The following is an 18,768-nucleotide window of genomic DNA, read 5'->3' on the forward strand; positions in this document are numbered from 1 at the left end:
GTAAAAGCTTGAAGATCCAAACCATCATCATTTGTAAAAGATTGGCTCAAGTCAATACGTAACTATTGATTGAGTGACACCTTATAAAGTCTGGAGGACTTAGGTAGATCAAGTGAGTGAAGCTTGGAAGATTATGATCTTGGACTAGATCAAGGAAGAAGTGTAATTTGAGATCGGTAGTATCTCATAGTGGATAATCTCACAGGAGCGTGAGGACTGGAGTAGCCCATACTATTAGGGGGTGAACCAGGATAATTGTTTGTGTGTTGTTTCTCTTTCTTATTCTCTTTTATTTACTGTAAACACACATCACACAAAGCACTTCATTATATTTAATTTGAATTGTCACGCAGTAGAGAACGTTCCCAGAACAATCTATTTTATAGTAAAGAACGTTCTCAGACCAAGCTGTTCTATAATTCACTAACATTTATCCAAGTATACACTTGAGATCAATTTTGTAGAATGCAGGATTAATTTTTTAAAAAAAAGGTCACAATTCAAACCCCCCTTTCTTGTGACTATTTCTTCCACTTCAGTATTTGGATCACCCGTTAATATTTGAAATATTTGGTAGTTTTTAAATAGAATTTATTTTATTTTTACCAAAGAATTTTTTTTTGACGAAAAAAAATTATATTCATTCAACGGCAGAGTACATCAATCGAAATTATTACATATTCAAATTTGCTAAAAATTAAAAAGGATGAATCTGCGAACACGCTCACAACATCCGAGTTAATAGCATAAAACGGCTCAATGTCTACAAATATGACAAAGCCTCCAATTGATATAATAAAATCCAATGGTCGGGAATAATCATGCATTCGGATCTGTTACGTTGACGACTTTAAAATCATTGAATCTGCTTTGAATTTGGATTGAAACAAATCTGCAAATTCAAACAAACGAACACCGTACAAAGACGGAACAAACACCGTATGAAGACAGGATAACAAACAATTATGCACTAAGGCAGGACAAACGAAGAAATCACAAAGGAAAAACTCAAATGAAACCTAAAATTATGTGTAAATCATTTATTGAATTGAAAAGGAAATAAAAAAACAATCAAGATGGGTGATTCTAGATCAAAATTGATCATAAATCATCTGTCTTTAATGGATGAACCAAGAAAAAATCAAAAGAAAAATTAGGATTAGAAAGGTGGCAGACGGCTAGGTGGAGAAATAACTCTACTTTAAGTTAGCTTTTGAGCTAGTTTACCCCACATTAACTCATTTGGTAAGAAAAACAGGAGATAATTGATAAGCTAACTTATAACGAATGAGTTTATAACAGATAACACATGGGTTACGGGTTACATGAGAATTGGTCACGACAAAGAAATGGATGGTCGGGTTTCTTGTGAAATACATATTTTCCGGTTTTTTAGAAATTAAAAGGTGTTTGTAAAAAGTTAAAAAAATAATAATTAAAAGAGGTTACACGTGGCATAATATGGAGTGTTAGATTGATCGGACGGATATGATTGGACTAAAGGCAGGCCTACTTGCTTTCCCGCCCAAAAGTCACATAATCCTTGTCCCAACAACTAGTCCTAGCCGGTGCAACAATTACATCGTAAAAAGCATCAATGGCAATCGAAACTCTAGTATTAGGTATGTGTCTCTTATCTCATTCATCTTTTCGTCTTAATCTCTCTTAAAGTTCTTAATTTTGATGAACATGTAGGTGCTGGTCAAGAGGTTGGAAAAAGCTGCGTTGTAGTAAACATCAATGGAAAAAGAATCATGTTCGATTGTGGAATGCATATGGGTTACACTGATCATCGTCGTTTCCCTGATTTCTCTCTTATTTCACCTTCTGGCAATTTCAATGATGCTCTCTCATGCATCATCATCACTCATTTGTAATCTCATTTTTCATTCATTCATTCATCTTTTTGAATATATAGTTTTTTTTTTTGTGGAAAAATTAATGTTTTATTTGTTTGTGAAATTAAATGGTGCAGTCACTTGGATCATGTTGGAGCGTTGGTTTACTTCACTGAAGTTTGTGGGTATCGTGGACCAGTTTACATGACGGTGGGTGACTCCTGTTTTTGCCTATTACCTGTTTGATGAAATGTTTGCCTCAATATTATGATATGCTGCTAGTTTTTTTTTGTTTGTTTGTTTATTATTTTCAATTGATATGTTTTTAATAAGGAAAATGCTTTTGGTATTTGTTCTAAAAGTTCATCAAATTGGATCTTCTACAACTTACTTTAGGGTGTGGCGGGCTTTACTCAAATTGGTTAAATGCATCCGTTGTTATGCTATATTTCATTTTGGTTTCAAGTTTATTGCTAATTGATAATTTTTTGGTACTAAATAGCATTACTGCTTTACTAATTGTTGTGCAAGTAATACTTTGTTGTTTGTAATCGTCGTTGTTATAGCCTAGTGGTTTGGCTGTAAGGACATTTTATGTGGAATCACGAGTTTGAATTCGGGTCATCACATTTCCCCCTGCCCGTGTGAGTGTTTATTTGAGTATGTGTGGCCACTAGGTCAATAGCAAAATAAAAAAATCAAAATACTTTGTTGTTTGTATGTCTTCGTGATTGTGTGAAGACTGAAGAGTATGTTGAAAACAACAAAATAATCCCTTATTAGGATGTTACCACAAGTATTTGTATTGGTAAAAAGTAAAAACATATATAGTGGAAATGAAAACAGAAAATAAACTAAACGTAGCATTTATTGGACTTTTTTTACATGAGAAAAGAATGTGAAATAATGGCGGAAGAATGATGTTATGGGTTAAAAGTGGTTGTTGTTGCTGTACTTCGACATCTGCTGGATGATTCTGACTGCATATGCATATAGTCATGTTTTAGTTTTTGTTTCATTCTTTGGGTACTGTTCCAATCAATGCTTATGGTGCTTTGAATGTTTAACTGACCTCGTGGTTGTAATTCTACAATGATAAATTTAGCTTGACTTATATATTATTTTAAGCAGTACCCAACAAAAGCTTTGTCTCCTTTGATGTTGGAAGACTTTCGGAAGATGGTTGATCGTCGGGGTGAGGAAGAACAATTTACTTCTGAACATATTGCTGAGTGCATGAAGAAAGGTAATGTAGGACCCTCTTTTCCTTTACAGTATCTACATGTTGGTCTGAGTTATTCAAGACATGTCACTGGGAAGAGATCCATGTACTCAAACTGCTCAACCCTGCCACTGGACTGCAAGTTCATGATGTTTAAGTTATTTGTGAGTTTATGGACTGTTATATTTGTATTATACTTATTTTAATTTGATTCCTGTAAACAGTTATTGCTGTAGATCTAAAGCAGACTGTGCAAGTAGATGAAGATCTGCAGATACGTGCATATTATGCTGGACATGTAAGGCTTATGAGATTCATCTCTGAATCCGAACTTTGTCTCCAGTAACAGATTTAACGCCTGTTTTGTTGGTGATTTTCTCACCATTGAAATTATTGTTTGATTTTTGTGAATATAAGATGATAGAGGATGTGACTGATGCCCAAAAGTTGGCAAATCAGAAACCATACATAACATAATCAGAATAATATGAAAGAGTCTGGTTGAAAGTCTGGAAGAGGTTGGATTGTCAAAGTTCTAAATAAATGTGTTGAATAGAATTCAAGGTTAGGGTTTAGATAGTCTTGGAAAGCATGATCTTTTGATTTTGCACGTATAACTACTGGAGGGAAGAACTGGGTGCTGTAAAACTCCTATTTGCAAGGTTCGGGTAGGGGTTGGATTGGACCCATTAGTGGGTCTATATGAGAGTGTAGGCCCAAATAGTTAATTGGATAGTTAGTTGCACAAATCCATTAAGTGGAGAGTGATATTATCAAAATATAAGAAGGAAAGGTAAATAATGACGTGGCAGTGAGTGCGAGGAAATGATGTGATCAGTTTTGTTATAAGAAGGAGAATGAGAAAGATGGAAGGGTATCCTATTCAGTATCTTTTCAGTTTAGGAACCGAAAGGTTTTGGCAGAGAGAGAATTATCTCTTCTCTGAGGAGCTTAACACTGGGATTATAGGGATTTAATCTCTGTAATACTTTCCGTTTTATCATTAATAATACTTTTCTATTTTCTCTAAAATTTGAGTTCCTAATAGCTATGATGTTAATAGCGGCGCTATAGCGTGGCGTCAGACCACCTCTCCGCAATGCTATAAGGCCGCTATCCGCTATTTAGAGAAGCGGAAATAGCTGCCGCTATTTGCAGGATAATAGCGGTGGCGTAGCGGATCGGTAGCGCTATTTGGCTGCTTTTGCGTTTTGGAGGGAAAAAATTTATAAAAACCCTTATTTTGGAAATAAATCATAAAGTGAGGGGTATTTTAGTCTTTATTTAGAACCTATTTTGATGGTAAATGACAATATTTAGTATAATTATTAAGTAAGAAAGTCCTTTTGATTTTGTGTATTTTTCTATTTTTTAATATTTATGTATGTTGTTGGAATTTATGTTTAATTTGTACATGGCCGCTATACTGCTATAGCGCTACCCGCTATACCGGTATAGCATTTTTTTAGGGTCGGCACTACGCGCCGGCGCCGCTATCTGATATTAAAAACATAGCCTAATAGGGTCTATATGAGGCAATCTTAGCTTGTATTTGCAAGAGGTTGATCCACTAGTTCAACTTATGTCTTTTCAGTCACACCGACAGTTTCAACTGTTGCACCAAGGTTCCTTTTCAGTAGTTCTGCAAGACTATCCTTGAAAGCAGTTATTGTTTGAAAGAGACGTAATAAGATAGTCCACTCTTACTTAATGGAACTTCACTTATACAATATTTACTATATACAGTAATTTTGCGAGGAATGTAATCCGAAATATTGTGGAATGGTTAATATTTTCTTGTGAAGCTTAACCACTGAGCTATTGAAGCTTTTCACTTTATTCTACCCACATCAGGACTCCACATCAGGACTGATACATCTATAATATATACCTGATAGCCCGACCTTAGCATTATTAGTCCTGTCATGTGAAGTAGCATTCCTTGTAACACAATTCATTTTATATGAGGATGTTGTTTTTTGACATTAATTTTGTTAGTCAGGTTACTTTCGCTGTCACATCACATCTATCTTGTATGAATAGGTTTTTGTGCTTTCTATACCTTGAATTGATTATTTAGTACTCTCAGTTGATCATTCAACCTATTATAAATTGTTAAGGTTATTGGAGCTGCGATGTTCTATGTAAAAGTGGGAGATGCAGAAATGGTTTATACAGGAGACTACAATATGACACCAGATAGACACCTAGGAGCAGCCCAAATTGATCGACTACGACTTGACCTTCTTATAACTGAGTAAGAACATCATTGATTGTGTAAATCCATCTTATAATTATATCATCAACATTATAGTGAGGGCTACAAATGATATTGCCTACTTGTTTATTGTTTTTAGGGTATATTAATTGTATTAGTTCATATTCAATGGTTTATTAATTGTATTATATTATTGTTAGAAATATGAACCAAGCCTTGGCCTGCACCTAATTGGCTAGATTTTTGGGAAGTTGGTTCTTGCATGCTATCAAACATATATGACCAAGTGATTATTTTTTTATATTTTTTAATGAGAAATGTTTCTTGGTAGTTGGTGTTTTGTAAGTGGAGCGAGTTGAATTCATGACCTCCTTATCACTTCAACCTCTATGTCCTGCGCTGCCACCAAACCACATCATCGCTCCTTCATGGGGAAGTGGTTATGAGATCACGTTTTGTTGCCCTCATTTTCTTTATTTATCCAATTTCAGTTTTTGGGTCAAATGTATTTTTCCACCTTAATTTATTTACCTTGTTATGCTTTCTACCCTAATTTATGTAATTGAGTAGGAGTGACAAATTTTGCAAATTATATTGTCATTTTGTTATGTTTACAAGGTGCAGAAACAGGCATGCATTTTTTAGGTGTTTTTTTTTTTCTCTGTTGTATAATCATTCAATATGATTTAAAATGCAAGTACCTGTTTTGCATTCAATGCTTGTAGTTATAAGAAGGATTATCTCGGACTCACTTTTGTTATGACCCTCAATCTCATTTCAGATCCACATATGCAACTACGATACGTGATTCGAAATATGCTCGAGAGAGGGAATTCCTCAAAGCTGTAAGTATTTGCAAAATTACTTTGAAGAAACTGTGAACTAGAAGTGTTTAGTTAATTCTGTGCCTTATTTTCTCAGACATCTACTACTATTATTAAGTAGAAGCGTTGTTGACCTCACTTGCTCAATCCCCTTTTTTGTGTGTTAATCATGCGTTACTTCTGTTGGTTGCATTTTACATTGACCTGTCCTATATTCGAAGTAGGCCTTTGAGATTTTTTTATACTTCTTGGTTTGTGCTCTTAGCATGGATCAGTTTTGTTGATTAGGTTGAGATTTTGACTGAAGTAAAGAAGGCAATGTTTTGTGGATTTGTGCTACTTTGCTCCTATTTGGTGCATTTGGCTGGGCATTTGATTGGAACCAGTATTTTATCACAAAGAAATAGGGAAAAATATAGATTGCAGATCTTTGAGCGTGTGTGCCTCCAAATGCCCAAAGTCCCCAGTGCAAATGCTTTGGGCTTGGAACAATGTATGAATCAATGTTCCTGACCTACTTCCTTTCTCCCTCTCACATGCGATGCAATTGGTGTGTAGTGTGTGCCTTTGCCATATGGGTCTCTTAGCTGCTGCATCACAAACTGTGTTGATAAGCCAGGAAATTTTATAATTTATTTTTAGACCAAGTTTGTAAAGAGAGTTGAGAGATGAGGAAAAGGAACTTTATATTTTGCTTTTTCAATTTTTTGGCTGTGTTTGTTTCTTTAAACTTTATGATTTGCTTTTGATCCAAGTGCACCTGATCTACAGTTACTCTTATGTTGGTTTCTAAATTTCAAATTAATTGTTTCAGGTTCATAAATGTGTTTCTGGTGGAGGAAAGGTTCTTATTCCAACATTTGCTCTCGGAAGAGCTCAGGTACTCTGCTTAAAATCGCCATTCAGCTCGTTATTGTAATTTATTTTTCTGTTTGTTATAGCTAATGACTGTAGACGTAATTATGGCATTTTTCTCAGTATAATGATTCCATGTTGAACTTTTCCGCTTCCCATCCCTAAATACTCCTTAAAAGAGATCAGATGAGGGGGACGGAGGAAGAGGGATGTTGGTGTTACTTCTTTTGATGTGTATCTGTGTGTATGTGTTTTATGGGGATCTTAATCTTATCTTTAATGTTTTATGCATTGTGTAGTGTGTGCATTTATAGGCTCTGTATTTCTAAATTTCTTGGTTAAGGTTAACTTACATTGTGGAGATGCTGGCAAGTTATTGTTTCCATGGATCATCATTTATAATGTTAATGATGTCCTTTCCATTTTCTTTAATTAGTTTTTTACGTCATCAAATATGGATTTACTGAACAGGGGTGTCATGTATTTACCAAGTTATTATGATATATGTAGGAACTATGCATTTTGTTGGATGACTACTGGGAACGAATGAATTTGAAGGTTCCTATCTACTTCTCATCAGGTTTGAATCAGCTGTACTTATTTATTCCAAATATAATCACATGCTTTTTGCTTTGTCACATTCAAATTCACTGAAATTTTGTTTTAGAGGACTATCTGGTTTTTTACTTGAATTGTGTTCTGATGCAACAAAGGAGCTTACATGTCATCTTATAAATAGTGTATGGAATAAAAGGCATGTGTAACCCAATCATGCCATTAAAACTTTTAATGTATAAAGACTTGAATATAAAGACTTGAATTCTGTAGTGTCTAGTGCCAATCATACCATTGTTAACATGTTTAACCCAATCCAAATGAAGCAAATAAAGGAAAGCTTCTTACTTTGAACCATCATCGTTAATGTCAGTAACCAACCTAATTATTTTATTTATTTCTTTTAATTTTAAAAAGTAACCAACCCAAAAGCTTAACCTATTAGGAGGAGAAGATACATGAATGGTTTTTCATATTGTATTTCTAACATGACCATGAACCAACTAAAGGTTCACTTGCCACTAAAGCTTAAAATGTTAAGTGAGAAAGCAAATGAATGGTTTTTGTTATTACATTTCTAACAATTAAGATTGCTGGACGTCATTCCGAAAGAAGGTCCAAGTCTTCTGAAACATAGAATTTCAAACTACAATTGTGCTTTGATATAAATAAGGTAGCCAAAATGAGAAAATGAGACAGAAATTTACTACCAATATGAAATGATTTCTCATGAAAATGTCTAAAGAAAATCCTTATAAGCAAAAATGATCAAATTGATATATGCTGCAAATTTGTGGTGCCAATTTTGTCCTACATGATGTAATTGTATTAGTATATGCTAATATGTTCAAGTTGTGGAATCCTTTTCTTTTCATTTCCACACTAGTCAGCAATAAATCAATTAATTGTAGTTATCTCAAATTTATTAATTTGAAAAGACATAATAATAATGCAAAACAGCTTGGTTATATGTGACTTCTTGAGCTGTATATCTTCCTATTAGTGTACTTCTAATTATTTGTTGTATTTGTGTTACAGATTAATTCTAATTATTGGGATATGTATTTTTTTCTTTTCAGGATTAACTATTCAAGCTAATATGTATTACAAGATGCTTATTAGTTGGACAAGCCAGAAGATTAAAGATACATACTCCACACACAGTGCATTTGATTTTAAGAATGGTGATATTTTTATTTCTAAAGTTCTCAGAAATTTCAAAATTTTATTTCACATGTGAAGTCACATCAATGCATGAAACGACAACAACCAAGCATTTTTCCAGTAGGTGGAACTGGTGGATCAAACAATGTCATAATTCCCAATCATCTTTGCATGTAATCCCATTTGTCTTTCTTACTATAAAAAAAATGCAACAATTCCATTGTTCTGTGATACAGAGCCTTGTTTAGGAGCATTCCTGTTATTGGAGCCTTTACAGTTAGTTGGCATAAATACATTATTTTACTAAATGGAATATAAGGTGAAAAACACAAATTTCCAGACAGCACAAAAACAAGGATTTTTGGGCAGGTTGAATTGTAAAGATTTGAAAAATTGGTAATAAGTTTGCAGACTTGAATGTTATGGGGGTAAAGGAGTGGACTTTGTGGCTAAAATAATTAATTTTTTTAATGCATTTTATAAAAGCTGAGAATGGAGATATAATTTGCTGCTTGAAAATGTATCATCTGATGAGGTTCTATTTCTCACCCACCTAGTTTGGATGTTGCAGTTCACAAATTTGATAAGTCTATTATAGATGCTCCGGGTCCTTGTGTTCTCTTTGCCACTCCTGGGATGATAAGGGGTGGATTGTCACTCGAAGTGTTTAAGCATTGGGCACCATCAGAAAAGAATCTTGTCACTCTGCCTGGGTACACCCATTTATAGTCTTTTTCATTACTTCCTATTTAATTTTCATAGTAGCCATGCCTATTAGATGGAAGATGACCAAAATCCAGATAAATGTCTCCCACGATTGGCACGTTTGAAAGTAAATGGATATCAAACTATTTTAAATCTTTCACCTAGTAGTAAATTGTACTCATTGCATGATGACTTGGTGTGGATTTTTTGCTTGTTTTGTGGCAACATAGTTGATTGGCCTTTTCTCTGCACTTGAAAAGTTGTTATGATTTTGTGAAGTTTGTAGAATATATATGGGCTTTACTGATTAGTCATGGGAATTCGGGTTTTTGGGGGGCTTAAATGTATCATTGTGGTGGATATATTGGTTACCCATTATGAAAATCTAAAGGAAGACTTGGTTGGTTCTCTCTTGATCTTTCTACACTGTCACAATACTCTGCATGCCTATTTCTTTTATTGTCTCTTCCATACGAGTATTATTTTACTTTCTATGAAAAATATGTATGAATGCATCATTCGTTCAATGTTATATATTGGCTGCCAATGACAAGCTAAATGGACACTAGGTTTGTTCTATGTTGATCTTTCTACACTACTAGTATGTCACAACTCACAACCTATATTGTGGCATGGAGATGCTCCCTTTCTCTATTCCATTTTCTGCCTTTTCCCTAGCATTATTTTTCTTTTATGTATACATTCATCTTAATTCGACATATTTACATATCACTTGTTTTTTATAAATTCAGTTGTGTTGCTTTTTTGTAGGTATTGTGTGGTAGGAACTGTAGGACATAAATTAACATCGGGTAAGCCCACCAAAATTGATACAGATCCCGATACACAGATTGACGTGCGTTGCCAGGTACTTTTAATCGCCTACCCTTTTATTTACTTGGAAATTTATTGAGATTGGTGCAATGAGTTTTTTTTTTCTTTTTTCTGATCAATGAGTTTGCAACTGACATGACTTGAGAACACGTATACATCCGAAACCATATTTCATATGTTGATTGTTTGTTGGATAAATCGGTGTTGTCAAATAGCGGCTACAGCACTGTAGCGTAGCAGAATTTGAACATTTGAGCAAACTGCTATTGTCCCGGAATACGCTTTTTAGTACAAATTATTGTCAAATAGCAGCTATCGCGGTGCTATAGTACTGTAGCATAGCGGAATTTGAACAACTCGCTATTTTCCGTGATACACGATGGAGAACTTTGGACAAAATAAACAGAAACCTCTATTGCTTAAGTTGACATTAGAGTATGGCCATGGGGTGAAAATATATTTTTAAGAAGCTCATGCTCCACTTCAATTAATGCTTGTGTCGCTTACAAAAGTTCTCCGTTCACAGAATTGATTAGAAACTTATGTGCTTTTGAAATAAGAGCAAGATACATTGCAATACTTTTGAAATCAGATTTTTTCTAATCTTGAAATACATGAATCCTAAGAAACACATGTAGTTAGAAAGTAAATTTTAGAGTCAACCGTCAATTTGATTGTTCTAAGATCAAGATATCACCACTGTCATTTATATATTTATATTGTTGTTTCCAGATTAGTCGCTTAAATTTTGAAGTGTCATATTGGTCCTTCGAATAGTTTTTTCAATAAATCAATCCCTCAAAATACACAGTTATTGTGAAATTTGCCCATATACGATAACTGAAGTGATGATACATCATACAAAGGACTAAATAACTATTTTATATCTTTCAATCTTTGAGGGACTAATTTGGTGACAAAAAATCTTTAAAAGACTATTGTGGCAACACTAAATTGTATATAAATTATAAACTGAGAATGTATAGTACAAAATAACATTGAAGATCATTGTGACAGTTCATTTAGTTTCTCGAATAATTTGAATTTTGCCTTAAATTGACAGATTCATCAGTTGGCTTTTAGTCCTCACACCGATTCTAAAGGGATAATGGATCTTGTAAAATTTCTCTCCCCAAAGCATGTTATGCTAGTGCACGGTGAGAAGCCTAAGATGGCTTCTCTAAAAGAAAGAATTCATTCTGAATTGGGGATTCCATGTTATACTCCTGCAAACAATGAAACCGTATCCATTCCTTCAACTCACTACGTAAATGCAGAAGCCTCTGACACTTTCATCCGAAACTGCTTGAACCCGAACTTCACGTTTCAGAAATGCAATTCAGTGGACACATGTAACTCTACTCTGATAGACAGAAACTTAACGCCTGAACTTCAAGTCGAAGATGAAAGAGTAGTAGATGGGGTTTTGGTCATGGAGAATAACAAAAAGGCAAAGATTGTACAACGAGATGAGCTTTTGCTAATGTTGGACGAAAAGAAGCACGAGGTTTAGTTTACATGTTGGTGAATGGCTGTGATTCCATAGATTGCTTATCTAACTAGAGCTCTTGGATTATGTTCTTACATTGAAAGTTTTGTGGTGACTGATCTGGAGAGAACAATCAAAATTTTGGGAGAATCTCTCAAAGTATAATCAAAACATTATATTACTTCTGCATTTGGCCTCTGAATCATGCATATGAAACAACAGAACACCAGATGGAAAGAGAATCAGTTACACAGAATGAACAGCATGATTTGGCCCTAACAAGATTCAGAAACTATGCTCATTAGTTAGGCTCCAATTTTTATGATGGGGAAAGGAAATGTGTTATAAATAGACAATTTTCTAGTTTTATATGATATTTGTAGTTATTATTTTTAGATATTTAATTGCAGTAAGTCGAGAGTTATTGATAGGAGTTGTGCTGTTTTTCAATGAACCGTACAATATTTAATCTTAATTTTATTTTTTCTTTAAAAAGATTGCTATTGTATATTAAATAAAAGTAAACAAAATTGATTATATTAAATAAATGATTGTAGTTTAAAATACAAGGATTAAAATTTATTAATTTCATTTAAATATTATTATGGCTTTCAAAAATGCCTTAAATCCTCTTTAAATCTCTGTATATGTTCACTAAAGATGATAAGATCGAATGGAGAAATACTTATTGTAATCATACTATTTTATGAGAAATTTGAATTGCATTTTCAAGAAATACTTAAAATTAAATAATTAAGTCAGTTTTAAAGCAAATTTTGAATCCACTGATTCAGTAGTTTGGTTTTTTTTTTGAGGTCAGTGAAAAAATTGTTAAGCAATTATTTCTAAAATTTAAGACATGAGAGCAACATTGCTTTACAATTTTTTCACTGATTCAGTAATTCATGACATGATATAGCAACATTGCTTTGATTAAGGTAATCAACACTATGTAACGAGAGCATAATCATTCTTTGAATTCCTAGACATGACATATTTAGCAAAGGCATCAACAACAAAGTGTGTCTCCTGATAACATGATTCCAAATCAGAATATCATCTCATTAGCAAAATCCAACACCGACACTTATGATTACACTAAATTATGTCATTTTTTCAAATTTTTATCGGTGTCGACGTGTCAGTATCCGTGTCGTGTCCGGTGTCCGTGTCCATGCTTCATAGTGAATGTCCCTTATTACTTATTAGGTCATGGTTTGGTACTGGTGTATAAAAAACAAGGCTAATGCAAGAACCAGATAGCCTAAATGCCCTATATTAAGAAAGATTTCTGCACACAAAAAGGGGCTTCTTGAATGACCACAACACTACAAACAAGTACTACAATTTATCAAGCATCATCTAAACTTCCCTCTGACAAGCTTCAGTGCTGAAGCATGGAATGTTCCATGTCATTAGTAGTCTTTCAAACTTCTTTTAAACCACTGAGAAGCAGTTTGGGTTTGGAATCAAAAAGTACAAAGAAAAATAAAATTACATAAACTTTAACTCTATCATCTTACTAATCCCAAAAACACATCTAGTACTCGAATGTAAACCTGGTCCACAACTCACTAACGGTCAATGTGATGCAATCTAACCACAACTTTCAACCCCAAAACATGACAGCAAACACACCATCTATAATCTATAAGCTTTGCATGATTCAATTAATCAATTTGTGCCACTAGGTCTGGCTCAAAATTCCACAGAAAAAATGGTGATTCAACATAAGCTGAAGGGACAATGTTGCCATTACTTTGACACAGATCAAACGTGGAGTTACTGAGAATGAACTGCAACACGAATGGCATCAATTTTGCATGTGCAATGGGGCTTTCACGTCATATATAATTCAGAGAAGCCCGGGGTTGCAACATGCATAGAATTTGATAGAAATTTAATGTAATCGGAACAGCTTGAATTCTAATAATTTCTATTATAGTATGGCCCATTATACGACTATCCTTTCAAATACACAAAAATTTTGAGACAATAACAGCCACTTTCAGTCACAATGGATAAAGAAAATAACTGGAAAACTATGGCATTTTAAACTTGCAAATATCCATTCAATTATTATAACTTAAAAAGTCGAAACAACCAAATGCAATATAAAAAGAAATTCCGTCCATCAAAAATAAAGTAAACCACAGAAACAAATAAGTATGAAAGCACTAGTTCCTAACATGCTCAACATAGATTATCCAAAAAAACTAAAACAGGTAAAATTCAAGCTTCCACCCTTTCCTCCTCCAAGGTTATGGTCTTTCCTGGTTGCTTTGCCAACAGATCTGTGAACTCTTGGAATGGTGATCTGCTGAAGCGAGTCTCCTTCCAGAATTCAGGGGTCAAGAAACCATAGGTTTTCATCAGACAATCAAATGTAGCCTGAAAAAAACAAACAGCATTAATAACTCCGCTTATAGCAAGGGTGTACAAACAAGAGTAGCAACAGAACACACAAAACTATTGCACCAGACCAATAAAATGCTGTCTTGTAAATCAATACTTCAAGAAAACTTCACAGTTCAATTATACATACATACAATATATTTATATTCTTAAACAATAAACAAGGGAATCTCTTTAAACATATTCTTCCATGCAATTGCTCAAAAATGGCACAAAAGATAAACAGTACAACATAGACATAGTAAATAAATTTAGCTCCTAATTTTAGCAAGAGAACTATGGCTTAATTTAACCAATGATCAATAAATCCAAAATTCACATTCACATTATTTATACTCTACATAATTAATCATAAGTTTGTTACATTGTAACCACGAGTCAAACCCTAAATTTCATTAGCAATTAAATGACCCTTTAAATTTTCACACATATAAAACCATTTTAGCACAAAAAACATAGCATATCATAAAATCAATACAATTTTCACACATCAATACCAGTCTCTATAATGCTAATAATTCAGACAACAAAAGACAAATAAACACAAACATATATATAATAAAAGACAACATTTTAATCATTATCATAAAATAAATCAAAAAACATAAAAACACAAACCTTAACAAAATTGCCAAGAGTCTTAGTAGATCCTCTGGAAGAAGTAAAAACATCATCAATCCCAGCAAACTGCAAAACCTTCTTAGGAACCCTAGCAGCAACAATTCCACTACCTCTAGGAGCAGGAACCATTCTAACAGTAACAGAACCACATTTACCAGTAACCTTACAAGGAACAGTATGTGGTTTACCAATCTTATTACCCCAATAACCTCTCCTAATAGGAATCACACTCAATTTTGCAAGAATAATCGCACCGCGAATCGCGGTAGCAACTTCTTTACTACACTTAACACCTAAACCAACATGACCATTGTTATCACCAACTACAACAAATGCTTTGAACCGGGTTCTTTGACCGGCTCGAGTTTGTTTCTGAACCGGCATGATTTTCATCACTTCATCTTTCAATGTTGGACCGACGAGTGTGTCGATGATTTGATGCTCTTTGATTGGAAGAGAATGAAGATAGATCTGTTCAAGGCTACGGATTTTACCTTCTTTCACGAGACGGCCGAGTTTTGTTACTGGAACCCATTTTTCTTCTTCTTCACGACGGCCTGCTCTTCTACGACCACGGCCTCTGTCTCCGCCTCTTCCTCCTCCTCCTCTTCCTCCGAAACCTCTTCCGAATCCGCCACGTTCTCCAGCTGCACCTCCAGCTGCACCACCGCGTTCTGCCATTGTTGGTTGAGAGAGAGAGAGAGAGTGCGGCGGTGAGAAAGATGAAAACCTAGAAATGCAGAGAGATGTGTGAGAGTGAAGATGAGATTTGTGTTTTGTAGGGTTTTTTTTGTTATTGGGCTTTTCTTAATATAGTTTTTGGGTTTTTTATTGAAATTTCAAGCCCGTATCTATATATATAAATCCTAGATAGTTATGGAATTGTCTATCTAAACTCTAATCCAAAAACCAATGAAAATCTTTCATTTAGCCACATCATCCACTTACATCTATTTAATGTGGGGTACTAATTGTAATTATTATTGTTATTATTATTATTATTATTATTATTATTATTATTATTATTATTATTATTATTATTATTTTGGGTTATTATTCATTTTAAATTTTTTTATTCATTTTATTATTTTGTGTATTTTATTGTCTTTTTTTCAAAAAAGTTAATGTTTTTGCTAATAATCTTTTGTTCAATCTTTATGATTATAAGGAGTTGGTCGATTGTCAGGACTACTTTCTAATGTTAGTAAAAAAAAATAGATAAAATAAATTTTACTAATGATTGTTATGCCCTGTATGATTTTTATCATATTCGATATTTGAGTATGAGTTAAGTTGATTTATCTTTGCTCCAATAAGTTTCAAATTAATATAAATGTAAAATTCGATAATATAGTAGTTTTTTGGTAAGAGATAATGAAGTAGTTTATCCAACTCAGAATCCTCCAATGAGATTTATAATATAAATAAAAATTTATGTTTCAACATCGATTGTTTTCCATGGTCAATTATATGTTATCATTTCCATAGTTATTTTGAAGAATGAGTTAAAGATATTGCTAATCAATGTTAATGAAGAAGATACCAAAGTAACTTCAAATGTGATGTATAAATAAGTTTTTTAAATGTATAAACATCTATATATATAATTCCTAGATAGTTGTGCAACCACTAATCTAACCATAATCCACGTCAGTCACTTATATCCAATTAAACCACTCAATAATGCCACATCACTTCTACTTACATCATTGTCATCTCTATACACTTTTTCATATGCCTACATTTATATACCTATGACTTTTCATTATACACTCACTCAACTAATAATAATAGGTTTTACTAAATTATACGTACTAATTAATCTTTTATACTATATATTGAATTATAGTGTCCAATTAAGAATCAAATGCACAGTGTATGAGTATGACCACAAACCATTTTCATAGAGACATGACAATTTATGGATTACCAACTTATTTTGGTAGATGCAATAGGATCCATTGTAATCTTTTCGAAATGTATAAACACATCTTTAATATCTATATTATATTTACATCACTTTTTTATTATTATTATTATTATTATTATTATTATTATTATTATTATTATTATTATTATTATTATTATTATTATTTTGTTGTTGTTGATGTTATTATTATAATTTTCATAATACTTATTGTTTCAATTTATACGAATGAGTTTTCAACATTACAATATAAAATACCGCATAATACCCGTGCATCGCACGAGTGTGGGACTAGTATCTAATATCAACTTAAATTTTGAAAAATAAAAAATAAAGATGATTGCTCTACATTACCTATATTCTAGAGAAAAAAAAAATATACTTTTATTAACTAAATTAATATAATCATGTACTGTGTCAAAAAAAACTATATATTCATGTATTAGATTCAATGTTTCTTCCATAAAATTGTCACCTTCAACAATTTCGAACACTGACCGTTTGTCTCAAGGTTATAACTTTAATATTATGTTGAGGTGTTGTGGAATCTCCTATTACAATACAGACTTTGAGCATGTTTGAGATTGTTGTAGTTAGTCATCCGATGAACATATCTAGTAAGTAAATTTTCGGCACTTTCCAAACATTATTTTTCCAGCAACGGATTGGTTTGAGGTAACAGACAGTCTGACTTCAAATATATCATTATGATATGGTTGTCATTCATCCATGTGAGGCACGTTAGTCTCTGACTAGTAAATCCACTCAAAATTAACAACACAAGTGGGTCGAACATAGTCAAATCTAACAAACGACCGCCAATCACAAGCACAACCCAAGGAACCTATGTACGGGCAAAAAATTGAGTTGCAAAAAAAGATGATTTGTGAACAGTTAACAAATATACGAAAACATGTGTCATCAATTGAGGTCAAAATGTTGACGAATCGACTAACATTCAACACATACACGAAACCATGTGTCATCGACTCCCTACAATGAACAGCATGAAGCAACAATATCCCTTTCAAACCAAACAGTCCATCGTCAAACTAGAAAGTGACTTAGATAAGAATATGACGATGGCGTGAACCACCACTGCAGATAAATAAACAGATCTGAACCAAAACAACCCAGATCTGTAGAAGAAGCAACCAAAGATGAATCATTTTCTGACGAACACAGTGACCACGCCTTCCAAAGCATCGCCAATAGAAACCATAAGTTCCATGCATTCAACACAAAGTCCAATTTCCTCATGAACAATCAATAAAAGCAAAGTCTGGTTTTTGAGCAAAAGATACAGCCACATGCAAAAACAAAAAACATGAACCCGTCACCCACCACCATGGATGGAGGAAGAGAATGCGAAACCATATGGGTTTTGAAATAAAAAAGCAAAACGCTGAGAAACTCTGGCACAAGAAAAGAAGAGGCATCCATGAGATGAGTGCCCGTAAGTCGTAACGTTGAGTTACGGACACTGACGTTGCAACAATCATAGGAGAACCTACGAATTCACCACATACATTGTGGAATCGATGTAACATCATATCTGAAAGAAGTGATGCGAAGGATCGTGTCACTCATCGCACCACCACCTACAACATTGTACAAGTTTCAATATGTTATGGAAATTCTTCTCATTTTTAATATATTTCCGGTTATTAAAATAGTCGATAGCAATAAAAGGTTGAAAATATATATTTTTTAATAAATTCCGACATTTGAATTGTAATTTTAACATAAATCGAAAAAAAAAATTGGGAAAGAAAATTGAAAATTAGTTTTTCATAAATTACAAATATTATTGCATTTTGCAACCATAAAGATAAAATAAAATAGTATTGTGTTTATATTTTAATTAAGGTTATAATGTTGCATACGTTTTTATTTGCCTTGAAGTAACAAGTTTATGTAGCGACTCTTGATAGAAAAATTATAAAGACAGTTGATAATGAATTTTATTCAAATCGAAGGTGTTTTATTCAAATGTCCCTAGTGATAGAGACAATGCCACTCTTGACAACAATCATAATGATAATTTAAATAACATAAACAAGCACAATAAATGATTTCAATTACATTTGATTGATAAGTG

General features: G+C 33.3%; 2 protein-coding genes and 1 non-coding gene across 3 annotated transcripts; 1 reads left to right on the forward strand and 2 right to left on the reverse strand.

Annotated features, from left to right (window-relative positions):
- The first annotated feature begins 1,540 nt into the window (after positions 1–1,540).
- Positions 1,541–12,189, forward strand: LOC123902570 (cleavage and polyadenylation specificity factor subunit 3-II). The gene is made up of 13 exons (XM_045952335.1): positions 1,541–1,622; positions 1,696–1,873; positions 1,976–2,048; positions 2,970–3,084; positions 3,285–3,358; positions 5,181–5,317; positions 6,060–6,123; positions 6,917–6,982; positions 7,468–7,537; positions 8,592–8,696; positions 9,248–9,389; positions 10,153–10,249; positions 11,279–12,189. Exons 1-13 carry the CDS (start codon positions 1,598–1,600, stop codon positions 11,726–11,728), a joined length of 1,596 nt encoding a protein of 531 aa, XP_045808291.1. The 5' UTR covers positions 1,541–1,597; the 3' UTR covers positions 11,729–12,189.
- Positions 12,190–13,448: 1,259 nt separating this feature from the next.
- Positions 13,449–13,588, reverse strand: LOC123903457. Its single transcript, XR_006808029.1, has one exon. It is a non-coding gene; the product is annotated as a small nucleolar RNA snoR134 (small nucleolar RNA).
- Positions 13,589–13,754: 166 nt separating this feature from the next.
- Positions 13,755–15,539, reverse strand: LOC123896888 (40S ribosomal protein S2-4-like). The gene is made up of 2 exons (XM_045947307.1): positions 14,738–15,539; positions 13,755–14,095 (listed from the first exon to the last, which is right to left on the reverse strand). The coding sequence occupies exons 1-2, from the start codon at positions 15,419–15,421 to the stop codon at positions 13,937–13,939; spliced, it is 843 nt and encodes a 280-aa protein (XP_045803263.1). The 5' UTR covers positions 15,422–15,539; the 3' UTR covers positions 13,755–13,936.
- Positions 15,540–18,768: the final 3,229 nt, after the last annotated feature.

The sequence above is a fragment of the Trifolium pratense genome, linkage group LG1, assembly GCF_020283565.1.
Source record: "Trifolium pratense cultivar HEN17-A07 linkage group LG1, ARS_RC_1.1, whole genome shotgun sequence".
In the NCBI taxonomy this organism is placed as follows: domain Eukaryota; kingdom Viridiplantae; phylum Streptophyta; class Magnoliopsida; order Fabales; family Fabaceae; genus Trifolium; species Trifolium pratense.

Coding starts and splice junctions, on each gene's coding strand:
- LOC123896888 (XM_045947307.1), bottom strand. CDS start 15,421: ATGGCAGAACGCGGTGGTGCAGCTGGAGGTGCAGCTGGAGAACGTGGC. Junction 14,096..14,737: donor CTCTTGGCAATTTTGTTAAG/GTTTGTGTTTTT, acceptor TGTTTTTTTCAG/GCTACATTTGATTGTCTGAT.
- LOC123902570 (XM_045952335.1), top strand. CDS start 1,598: ATGGCAATCGAAACTCTAGTATTAG. Junction 6,124..6,916: donor AGAGGGAATTCCTCAAAGCT/GTAAGTATTTGC, acceptor TAATTGTTTCAG/GTTCATAAATGTGTTTCTGG. Junction 7,538..8,591: donor TCCTATCTACTTCTCATCAG/GTTTGAATCAGC, acceptor TTTTCTTTTCAG/GATTAACTATTCAAGCTAAT.